Raw genomic sequence first — 12184 nt, 5'->3', positions numbered from 1 at the left:
GCCTGAAAAGAAAGTTCAAAGTAGCCTGTCTGGCAGCTCATTTGTGCCAGAGGATGGCTAGTCATAGATGAGCCAGGAGTTCTTGCTGGCAGAGTTGGGCAGGGCATGCAGCAATGGCTGTGCCTGCCCTGCATTACTATTGGCTCTGGCCCATGTTTCTGCCCTCCCGGGTTAGGGTGTCCTAGCTTACACCCCTCTGTAAAACACCCCAGACCATAGCACCCTCTTCCTGGCTTCAGACACACCTCTCTCTCTGTCTGTCTCTTCCTCAAGCTCCCCCCCCCACCCCCCATGATAGTGTCCTTAGTCCTCAAGCAACCCTCCTGAAGCGGGTAAGAGCTTCTTCCCTCATGCCAGAAACCTGGGGCACCCTTCTCTCTGCCCCTGCTTACTGACTCCTCCCTCTTGGTCTTGGCAGCCCTGAGAACCTGGCTGTGGCTGTCCTGGGCTCTCTCCAAGAGCAGGCCAGGCCTCTCCCAGCACAAAGGAACTGTTGAAGTACTGCTCACTCCTGGTTCAGGCTGTGTGTGGGCCTCTCTCACAGGGAGGCGTCAGGCACACCTCTGAGTTGACCCCTGGTGGGAAGCTGCTGGAGCCTTTGGTAGCTAGCTCCCCTTTGTATCCCCAAGAATGTGCAGTTTTTGCCCTGGGTCTTTGAGCAGCAGCTCAGTAACCTGCAGGAGGCTTGGTGAGAAGCTCCTGGGGTCTTACCAGATGGAACCAGACCATGTATCTTGAATCAGAGTTTAGGAGGCTCCATGTAGGCTCACTGTAGAGGAAGTCAGTATTCTACCCACCCTCGGTCTTTCCTTCCCCACACAGGTGCCAGATGGTGGGAGTTTGAAGCCCCTGTGATGAGCTAGAAACAGTTATTTGCTCATTTCACCTCTACACATCTGTCAGTTCCTTCTAGAGCCAGTGAAATCTCCATCCAAATGTTACGAAATAGGCATGCTTTTTCACATGCTTTATTTGTGGCAAATTTCAAATATAAAAGTAGAATAAGGTGGTGGCTGGGGGTGTGGCTCAGCGCTAGAGCACTTGCCTAGCATGTGTGAGGCACTGGGTTCTGTCCTTAGCACCACATAAAAGCAAAAATAAAATAAAGGTACTGCATTCAAGTATAACTAAAAAATATTTTTTAAAAAAGTAGAATAAGGTAATTACTTTATTTCTATAGATAGAAACTTAGAGGCTTTCCTCTGTCCCCTTCCTACCACCCACACCCAAGTGGATTATTTGGTAGCAAAGTCCACATTGCATCATCTATTCAGGAAATAGTGTAAACCATGTCACAATGAAGATTCATGGTGTATCTTCAGTGGTTTTCTTAGAATTGTGCATAGGTTTATTGTTGCAGCCCATGGCCCCATAGTGTGTGGGGGTTCTGGCCTGAGCAGGAGTGGGGGTACTCATTCACATGGCTTTAGACACCCAGGCTGCTTTAGAGGGTGCCATCCCCACTTGGGCTTTTGTCTGTGCATGTCCAGCCTTTCCTTCCTCAGATTGGCTGCAGGTTAAGCAGTGGATGTCATCGTTTCAGCACAGGCTTAAAGGCCTATCTAGGGAGAAAGGTGCCAGCTTTTCTAGAATCCTTTCTGAGGACCTTTGTATATACCCTTGGCTCTCTACAGTAGGACAAACACATAAGAGCTGTGCAGTCCTGGGTGAAGAGGGATGCCTGCCCCCAAGCATGTGTCCCTAGAGCATCCCTTAAGTGTCATTAGTCACCTTCTCATTATTGTAACAATACCTGAGATGATTACCTTAAAAGGTGGAGAATTTTGTTTTGTTTTGTTTTTGCTTACAGTTTCAGAGGTTCTAGTCTATGATCAGTTGGGTCTGTTGCTTTTGTTCTTGTGGCAAGCAGTACATTGTGACAGGAGCATGTGGTGGCAGAAACTGCTCACCTCATGGTAGCTAGGAAGCAAAGAAAGAAAGAGGGGCCACGTCCTATTATCTCCTTCAGAGACTTGCCCCCCGACCTCATCTCTCATTTCTTTTCACTAGTTCCCTCCTCCCAAAAATGCCATAAACTGGGGATTCAGGCTTCAGCACATGGGCCCTCGGTATAGGCACTCTGGTGGTGGGGGCCTGTGTGCCAAAGGCCGAAGACTAGCTCTTCCCACTTGGTCTGTCTCAGATTCCAAAAAAGATGGGATTGATATTCCCTTTTCTATTGTCCCACATGTACCTGATTGTGCCTCTTGGACCTCCAGTCTAAATCCCAAAGTGCCCGGTGTGATGGTTAAGGAATCAGTTGCATCAAATTCATGTTCTAGGCAGCTGGGCAGTACCTGTTTGTGCCTATGGGACACAGGTGGGCCCACTGCTAAAACTTCTTGCCCTGAGTTTGGAACAGGTATGTTGGGGTTCCCACCTACTTCCCCAAGTGCTCCCTGCCCTTTCAAGAGCATCCTTGGCTCTACATTCACCCTCCTCCACTCTGGATACTATTGCTACTGGCTCCTCCTGCTGACCCCATTGCCAAGGTTGCCTTTCCCCTGTAGACATTCAAGCATCAGCATGCATGGGGCAAATGCTACCACACTAGGGGCTTCAGGGGCAGGCAAATATTTACCTCCAATTAAGAGGCCACATCAATGCAAATAAGTGTGCAGGAGAAGCAGCCACTGTTGGTGAAAGGAGAGGCAACGACTGGCTCCACGCCTTATCGAGAAAATATAAGTAGATCTGCATCTACCCAAGGACGCCTAATGAGAGGCTACAGCCCCTCACCTAGGAATCCTGCTTCTTTTGGGAAAGCCATTTGACAGGGTGGTTGAGAGTTTATTTGGGGACTGAATCCTAAAGGAAGAGAAAGGTCCATAGTTGTGCCAGGCCACTCAAAACAGCACGAGGCTGCAACTGTCCTTGAGATGTGGACCTGAGTGAGCCCATAGAACTTTCAGAATGCCACCCTTCGAGGGCAGCAAGAGAAGGAACAGTTTCTGTGGTGATTAGGCTCCAGTACATTTCCAAAAAGATAGGTACAAGGAAAGACCCAGAATAGGACCAGGATGGGTGGTCTGTTGAGGGAGTGGCAGATTGAGCCCTTAAATAGTAGTGAAAATTGATAGAAGACAGATTGTGCCAGCCAGTTCAGGTCCCTGGGTCTGTTCTGCCTCCCAGTGTCTCTTTCCTGCTGGAATCTTCAGGTTCATCCCTTCTCTAGGGTTTTAGCGTAGTCTCATTACCTCCCTTCCCATCATTCCAACTCTTTCCTGCTTCCCAACTTGGAGGCCCAGGGGACACATCTTGTTTGTCCCATCCTTTTCTGACCTCCATATGGGCTTTGTTTGCTGGCATGCTGCCCTTGCCACAAGTGTCCCCATCCCTCCCCCTGTGACTCCTTGCCCTGAGGGTCCTGCTGGCCTTTCTGAGACTGAGCAGGAGCACCAAGGTGAGGAACCTGCTCACATTTTGCTCCTGTGGGACCCAGTGCTGGTTTGGGTGCCAGGCATTCTCTAGGACAGACTGTTCAGCTGTGAAAAGCTCTGTGGGGCTGTCAGATTTCTGAAGTCCTGTGTCTGCATTCTCCTCCCTGGTAGGCCAGGTGGGAACTAGGACATAGGGAGCCCTCACTCCGTTGCACTAGATCCTTTTCCTGGTCCCTGGGGGCCTGATTGACTGCCCCTGGAATGCCTAGGTGTGGTACTCCCCACACAAGACTCAGAGCTCCTGCCACCACAGCCCAAGAGGGGGAAGAGCAGGACAGGGTGTAGCAGCCACTCTTTGCTTTGGACCGTTTGTCCTCAGCACAGTTGGTATTACCAGCTGCCTTCAAGCTCTCAAGGGCTCACCTTCCTCCAGGGATTCCTCAGGTGAGTAGCCTTCATGCAAGATGTGGGGGGCGGTGCAGAAAGGGGTCCACAGAAGGACATAGAAAACAAAGGATTTTCTGCAAGGCTTCCTGGAAGCTGAAGGCCCCTCTGTGCACTCCAAAGCTGTGGGACACGTGAGCACATGGGCAGGACCTTCCGACCTTCACGCCATGCCCCCAGCTTCCACACAGTTTCCAGGAGGTTCTCTGGATGGCTGTTGGTTCAGCAGAGAGTTCTGAGGCGCCAACTCATTGCCAGACCCTGGAGTTGCCCAGGTGTTGTGCCTCCTCCCTCCTGCCTGGTAGCAGGACGATGTCTGCTCAAGGACAAGGACACTCTGTGCCGCCAGGCTTGCTGGGCCTGAGCAGCATTCCGCTCTGTGAGGACTGCTGGTTCAGGAGTATGTGGGTACCCAGGGCTCTAAATATACCAGGGTGAGATCACTGGGGTGGAGACGAGGACATGTGGCAAGCCCAGGAGCCCCATGGGTACAGGAATCCCAGGGTCAGGGAGCAGTTGGCCCTTTGCAACTGACCTCCTCACTGCCCAGTCTTCTCTTGCATTGAATCTCTGCCCGTCGCATGTTAGGGATAATACAGAATCAGCTGTGTCTCCTGTTGGGTCACCCCACCCCTTGACAAAGCTTGAAGCGGATGTATTAGAGCAGTCTGAATGTGTTCACAGACAAGAACATCAAAAGCAAGGAGTGAATTGGCTCATTGGCAGAGGGACAGCTTTGTAAGAGCAGTGTTGGCAGCATGGAAGCCACTGTCCTTGCTCTGTGGTCACTGTGCAACTTTACATCAGAGGAGACATGAATTCTCTGCCTTCAGCGGGAAATGGGCAAAATATTAGGAAAGCCAGGAAAACATGAGGCCAGCAAGATGACCATATGCTAGACTCTGGAACCTGGGCCTGTGCAACCTCACAGGCAGACATGGCTAAGGTTATAGACTGGAGGAAGGGAGTTGATCCTGGATCATCCCCGCAGATCAGGGATCTGTGATGTGAGGAGGCCTCAGCCCTTGCTGGCTTTGAAGATGGAGGGAGGGCCATGAGCTGAGGGATATAGTACCCTCCAGAAGCTGGGAATAGCCATTGGGTAATAGCAACAAAACAGGGACCCGGGTTCCAAAGCCATAATAATGGACATCTGCCAACACTCAGGAGCAGGAAACGAATTCTCCCCCAAGAGCCTGCAGAAAGGAGTACAGCTGCAAGCACCAGGATCCTAGTCCAGGGAGACCTGGACTGAACTTCTGGCCTCCAGAGCCTGAGATGATAAATGTGTGCTATCCAAGCAGCTAAACTGGTGATAGAAACTAACACCACAGTCTTGCAGGATGTGGGAAATTCTCTTCTCCACCCTGTTCTGGCACCTTGTGGGAATGTAATTGATGCAGTCTCCCTGGGGGCTGAATGAACGTCCTTCTCAAACCTGGGGCCTGCTGCTCCTTTGCCTACTGGTGCATTAGCCTGGAATTGAGTCTACCACAGATGCTGATTGCAGCCTTGTTTGTGATGGCAAGAGGATGAGGCCTGTGGTCCCCACTCCCGCCCTAGCATTAAAGTGTGACCTTCCCCCTGCTGGAAGGCACAGATGAACCAAGTTAAGAGGTCTGTTTGATGCTGGATGTTTCTGATGTTAAGTGAGAAAAAAAGCAAGGTATAGAGCCATTGCTGGCTTGCTTTGGTTTTTAAATGTGTGATAAGTGTATATATGTGCCTACTAAATGGTATATTTGGGGGGAAAATGCAAGCGACACTCCAGTGGCTGGGTGGGATGTAGTTTTCTTTGCCTTTTTTTCATGTAGCTTTTACTTGTATTGTGCGACTGCATTGTGCGCAGTGTCACGGCATGCTTGAGGGGTTGGTGTAATATGCCCGTTGTGTGAATCTCATGAAAGATGGGGGCTTTATAGGGTTGTTTCCAGCCAACCTGTCAGAAACCTTGTAGCTGCTGGTAGGGGGTGGCTGACCTGCATCCAGATTCTTCACCAGGTAGGTTTTGGCAATATGTGTCCAACTGTCTTAAAACCAGAAGTTCTTCATTTCGATGAAGTCCAGCTTGTCTGTATTTTTTCTTGGACAGTTAGTGTTTGGGGCTCCTACGAAGAAACATTTGCCTATCCCCAGTTTGCAAAGATATTCTCCTATGTGTTTTCTAGAAACTTGTAGCTTGTTTTAGTAGTGATTTCCTTCAAATCTTGGTGGACACCTGCTTGTTACATTTGGCTACTATGACCTGCTGTGTTGGGTCAACTCCGGCTTCTGTAAGCAGGAGTTTCCTTAGTATATGAGATTGCTGTTAACAACCAGGAACACTGGAGACAGTGGGGTTTCTGTGTCATCCCTATCTGTGCAAAGTAAAAATAATAGTACTGGCTCCATGGGCTTGTTGTAAATATTAAGTTATATACAGAAAGTGCTCAGAACAGAACTGGCTCATAGCAAGATCATAAAAGGAAGGGATGGAGTGCATTTTCCACACTGCCAGGTAAAGTCTAACACTTTAGAAAGTGTGCAGTACCCAGGACTACCTGGCATTACCATAACTGCTGGTCTGCATGTATCCCTTTATGAATTCAGTTTGCATTCTCCTGCTAAAGTTGGTCACTGGAGCTGACATCGGCTATTTTGTATGCAAAGGTGCCAGTTCATGCCTTCTGTCTGGGGCTTTGTGGCCCGTCTCCTCCCAGTTTATGATGTTTTACATACACATATTTGTGTGTGTGTGTGTGTGTTATGTATATATGTATGTATATATGTGATTGTGTGTGTGTATATATATATATATATTTCCCCCCAGTGGTAGTTGGACACAATACCTTTATTTTATTTATCTATTTTTATGTGGTGCTGAGGATCAAGCCCAGAACCTTGCATGTGCTAGGTGAGCGCTCTACCACTGAGCTACAACCCCAGCCCCTGTGATGTTTTACTGTTTTGGTTTATTTATTTATTTTTTTTTTGGTGTGTTCAGATGAACTCTAAAGGCCTTGTTAATGTCATTAAATTGATTGGTTTTGGAGGGTGCTGATCTTTTGATTTGAAACTTTGTGCATTTTGTTGAGTTCTTCAGCCCCAACACCCCTGAGGAGGCAGAGTTCACCTCATGTATCAGGAGCAGGCCTCATTTCATAGCCTCCTGAGTGTCAGCTGGGTGAGGGGAGGCAGGTGTGAACATGTGTACACCAGAGGTATGCCATGCCCTGGAAGAGTGGACAGTTGGATGGAGGTGAACACTGGGTGCCATGCTAGTCCTGGGAGCAGGTAGGAGGCTTCAGAAATGGGAGTGGGGTGGCCCTGGGCTACCCAGTCTTCTAGAAGAGAAGACAGGGGCCTGACACATGACTCTTGTTCTACAGATCCGGAACATGGTGGCGGTGTTGGAAGTCATCTCCAGCCTGGAGAGATACCCCATTACCAAAGAGGCACTGGAGGTGAGTACCTCAGCCCAAGCCTAGGGGGCAGAATGGGGAAGCAAGGGCAACCTCAGCTGTCTTTCCTCAATAATTACATGCCTTCAGAGGACAGAGTGGGGTCATGTGCCCGTGTGCTGTCTTCCCATGCAGCACTGCACGAATGAGGTGTTTCTAATCCTTGACCCTACTCCTTCCACACCCTGCACATCTTGGCCTATGCATGGGGAGGCTCCAGTGAGTGGCACTGTCCCTGGCCCTCCATTTGAAGACCAGGTTTGCTGTGCCGTTGCCTTGGCTGTGGAATGTTCTCACCTGGCAGGTGTCCTTGCAGTGGCCTTGAGTTTCCAGGCACCAGGAGGCTGTGTGACATTGCTTCTGAGAAATCTGCCTACGGCCCTGGGACACTAAGGTCTGAGGACTGTCTTTGAGAATTTATATCATCACAAAGGACCAGAAATCCCTATTTGCATCTGAGAAGCTGACAGTTTGGGGGTCAATGGAGAAGGAGTCATTTCAAAGCTGGGGGCACTTCTCTGGATCAGCTCCCTTTTCATGGGGAAGTCCTTCTCCTAAAAGTATGTCACTCTCTCTGTTTATAGGAAACACGACTTGGGAAGCTCATCAACGACGTCCGTAAAAAAACCAAGAACGAGGAGCTCGCCAAGCGGGCAAAGAAGCTGCTGCGCAGCTGGCAGAAGCTCATTGAGCCAGTGCACCAGAATGAGGCAGCGCTGCGGGGTCTGGCCGGGGCCGCTGGCTCAGCCAATGGAGGTGCCCACAACTGCCGGCCGGAGGCGGGGACGGCTGGCACACCCAAGAGCATCCATGACCTGAAGAACCGCAACGACATCCAGAGGCTGCCTGGGCAACGGCTGGACAGGCTGGGCAGCCGCAAGCGTCGTGGGGACCAGCGTGACCTTGGACACCCTGGGCCACCTCCCAAGGTTTCCAAAGCTACTCATGACCCCCTAGTCCCCAACTCATCCCCACTCCCCACCAATGGGATCAGTGGGAGCCCAGAGAGCTTCCCCAGCCCCCTGGATGGCAGTGGGCACTCGGGCTCTGAAGGCAGCCGCCTGGAGCCCAGCGAGAACGACAAGCACAGCAGCAAGATCCCTGTCAACGCCGTGCGGCCGCATACCAGCTCCCCAAGCCTGGGCAAGTCCCCTGGACCCTGCTTGCAGACAAAGGCTTCAGTGCTGCAGCAGCTGGACAGGGTGGACGAGACTCCAGGCCCTCCCCACCCCAGGGCTCCCCCTCGCTGCTCTTTCAGCCCCCGGAACTCACGGCATGAGGGCTCCTTTGCCCGGCAGCGGAGCCCATATGCACCCAAGGGCTCTGTGCCCAGCCCCTCACCACGGCCCCAGTCGCTCGATGCTACACAGGTGCCATCACCGCTTCCACTGGCCCAGCCATCCACACCGCCTGTGCGGAGGCTAGAGCTGCTCCCCAGCACGGACAGCCCTATGCGCTGGCTGGAGCAGTCTGAGGGCCACCAGCGGCTGGTGGGGCCAGGCTGCAAGGCAGGGCTGCTTCCAGCTGAATCCCTCCTGTCACGGGCGGGTTTCTCCCCAGACTCCTCCAAGGCAGACAGCGATGCTGCTTCCTCTGGTGGCTCGGACAATAAAAAGAAAAAGAGGTACCGACCTCGAGACTACACGGTTAACTTGGACGGGCAAATGGCTGAGGCGGGCGTCAAGCCCGTCCGGTTAAAAGAGCGGAAGCTCACCTTTGACCCCATGACAAGACAGATCAAACCTCTGACCCAGAAAGAGCCAGTGCGGGCAGACAGCCCTGTGCACACAGAGCAGCCACCTAGGACAGAACTGGATAAGCAGGAGGCCAAGGCTAGCCTCCAAAGCCCCTTTGAGCAGACGAACTGGAAGGAGCTGTCGCGCAACGAGATCATACAGTCCTACCTGAGCAGGCAGAGCAGCCTGCTCTCGTCATCAGGCGCACAGACCCCAGGGGCTCACCACTTTATGTCTGAATACCTGAAGCAGGAGGAGAGCACCAGGCGAGGGGCCAGGCAGCCACATGTGCTGGTGCCTCATGGGCCGCCCACGGACCTTCCCGGGCTGAGCCGAGAGGTAACACAGGACGATCTTGACAGAATCCAGGCCCACCAGTGGCCAGGGGTGAACGGGTGTCAGGACACACAGGGTAACTGGTATGACTGGACACAGTGCATATCACTCGACCCGCACGGTGACGACGGGCGGTTGAACGTTCTGCCTTATGTTAGCTTGGACTGACAGGCCCGTTGGCCACAAAGTGCATTCCCACCTTGCAGTAGCCAGGGCAGGCCGGTGGCTGGGCCCAGCTGCCTCCAGCAGTTGGCAACCCGGGAAGTCCAGCCCAGGTGGGAGGGAGGGGGCGGGAGTCACGCGGTCTCTGCGCTCTTCCCTCCAAACTCCTCCTTTTGTGAAATGCTGCTACCAGTTTACTAACAAAATTGAAAAGGAAGGACCGCGCAGAAGGAAGGACGGCAAAGTGAGTTCAGAACTCTATAGCAAACCAGCTATAAAAAGCGTTAGTCCCCTATCCCGGAAGAGGTGCAGACACTCTCCAGCACCTGAACACTGGGACCTCAGTTGCAGGCAGGCACAGGAGAGGTTACGTTTAACACAGCGACAGACGTATGCATCTCATCTCTGTATTTTCTGTTCTTTGATTTAGCCCAGTGTCTGTGAGACAGCGGGTTGCACCTCAGCCTGTGTTCGCACCCCACCCAGCCACTGGCCAGCCAGTGTTTTCCATCATGCGCTGGAAGCTTCTTGGCTGTGGCGAGCCACTGGCAATATGCAGGCTGGCCAAAGGGCCAGCTAGCTTAACCCACACTCCATGGGCATCCACCCATTTGTATCTGGTTTCAGTTAAAACCCAGTTCTTAAAGAAATGCTGCAGAAATTTAAGTTTTCTTGAGTTTATTTTCATCCTTTATTCCTTCTGACCACCAGCCAAGTAACTTTCCTTTCCTTCTCCCTTTTCTTTTTCCTTCCTATGCATATCTAGAAAATTTCACCTTTCTGGAGCGCGCCCCCCCCCCCCAAAAAAAAACAAAAAATCCCAACCAACCAACTTAAGAGTAACCGTGGGTGCTACTGGTGTGTAAGCTGTACTGCTGGGCAAGAGGGGAGACCTGTCTGTACGCTGGAAACACTCATAACCATTCCTTTAGATTCGTTTGCCTTATGGTTATTTGTCATAAACGCGATTTGCAAAAACAAGGAGCCTTAGTGAATGTACAGTACCTAGACTTCTGTGTTCTCAGGACACAGAAGGGAGCAACTTTGCTATTTGGTCCAGTAAGTGGACACCTTGTGATATAAATGTGGAAATTAAAAAAAAAAAAAAAAAAAAAAAACATTTGCACAACCAGTCTGGAAATCGTTTCTCATTTGAATCTTCACCACTAATCAGCCCTGTCCTGGATTATGGCTTAGCCAGGGAGTCCCACATCTAGACTTGCAGGCTCATAAGGCAAGTAGGTTACAGTTTTCAAGTTGCCTGTTAGCTTTCTGCTGCATTTAGTGGACTTTTACTTGTCTTTTTTTCAGAGCTACCTGCTAGCTTAGGGCAACAGTCCACAAAACAGTATCAGGGAATGTTACCCTGTCTCATCCAGACTTCACCCACCCCACAGAGAAGTCCTCTACAGCAGGCTCCATAGCTCAAGTTTATCATTTTATCCCACAAATATTCTTAACATGGCATGGCCCAGAGGTGCAGAGCTGTGTGTCAGGCATCCCAGCCCTGGGCTGCCAGCTCCTCACGCATGCCTGAGGCTGCCTTAGTACCTGGTTGGTGATGGGGTTTTTTTTGTTTTGTATGGTGGTACTGGGGATTGAACCCACATCCAGCTCCCCCCGCCTTTTTTTTAATTGTAGATGGACACAATACATTTACTTTTATATGGTGCCAAGGATCAAACCCAGTGTCTCACACATGCTAGGCAAATGCTTTACCACTGAGTCACAACCCCAGCCCCCTAGCCCTTTTTTAAACTTTCAGACAGGATCTTGCTAAATTGCCAAGTCAGGCCTTGAATTTGCCATCCTCCTGCCTCAGAACACACCCTATACTCCCATCCCAAGAAAAGAGCAGTGGGAGACATGACTTTGAGGGCAGTGGGAGATTGCTCCCATCTAACAGCTGCATGGCTCTGAGCCAGTCTTTCGACTCTTATGCCCTTGTTCCTATTGGAGAATGAAGAGTTGTGAGGACTAAATTTTAAAAACTTAAAAACAATAAAAGCTTAAGAAACCAGAAATATGGCAGTGGAATTGTGACACAGCTATGCTGTGGAGTAACTAGCTACTTTCCTACCTCCACTATAGCTAATTAAGCTCGGCTTACATTCTGGTATCCCTAGAATGTGATGTTATTCTGTGACCAAAGGTCATAGGCACAGCTGGAGGATATTAGGGTACAGAGGTTGACGACCCATCAGCGTCTCCTTTTCTCAGACCTGGGCTTTGGCACAGGCCACTACTCCCACCCCACTTGCAGAGACTACCACACCTAGGTCTTAAGTATGCAGAAAGCACAGGGTACACAAATTGTCCACTTTCCAGAACACAACGATAATTTAAGACAGACACCCACCAGCATTTGGAGTTAAGTTGGGTTGCCACTTTCTAACTTGCCAAGTAAGAACATATAAAAGAGAACCAACTCCTCGTCGACAAGAAGTTGGTAGCACATGACTTTTGGAACAAACCAGTCCTTTAGTATAAGATCATATTGCTGAAAACAGTCTTCTCTTCCTCCACTGGCGCTTGAGGGAGTGGTCTATCCGGGCGGTCCTTGGGCATCTTTTGTCGTGCCAAGTACTGCCCACTTCTGCAGCGTTCTGAAGACAGGTGTCCAAGCTGGCTGTTATGGCCACGGCCCCCAAATTAGCCGTGTCACCTGAGACAAGTCGCTTCCCCT

At 50.8% G+C, this 12184-nt stretch overlaps 1 protein-coding gene across 2 annotated transcripts in view; it reads left to right on the top strand.

The window, feature by feature from the left end:
- Med26 (mediator complex subunit 26) overlaps positions 1–10616 on the top strand; it is a 53045-nt gene extending 42429 nt beyond the window's left edge. For both annotated transcript variants that reach the window (XM_005333032.4, XM_040290303.2), the window contains 2 exons: positions 7193–7267; positions 7849–10616. In XM_005333032.4, the coding sequence (XP_005333089.1) occupies positions 7193–7267; positions 7849–9504 (1731 nt within the window). In that variant the 3' untranslated portion in view covers positions 9505–10616. The remainder of the gene's footprint in view (positions 1–7192; positions 7268–7848) is intronic.
- The last annotated feature ends 1568 nt before the right edge of the window (positions 10617–12184 follow it).

This window comes from Ictidomys tridecemlineatus, chromosome 2, assembly GCF_052094955.1.
Source record: "Ictidomys tridecemlineatus isolate mIctTri1 chromosome 2, mIctTri1.hap1, whole genome shotgun sequence".
Taxonomy (NCBI): Eukaryota; Metazoa; Chordata; class Mammalia; order Rodentia; family Sciuridae; genus Ictidomys; species Ictidomys tridecemlineatus.
The sequence above is the reverse complement of the archived record's forward strand: the minus strand, read 5'-3'. Positions and strand labels throughout refer to the sequence as shown.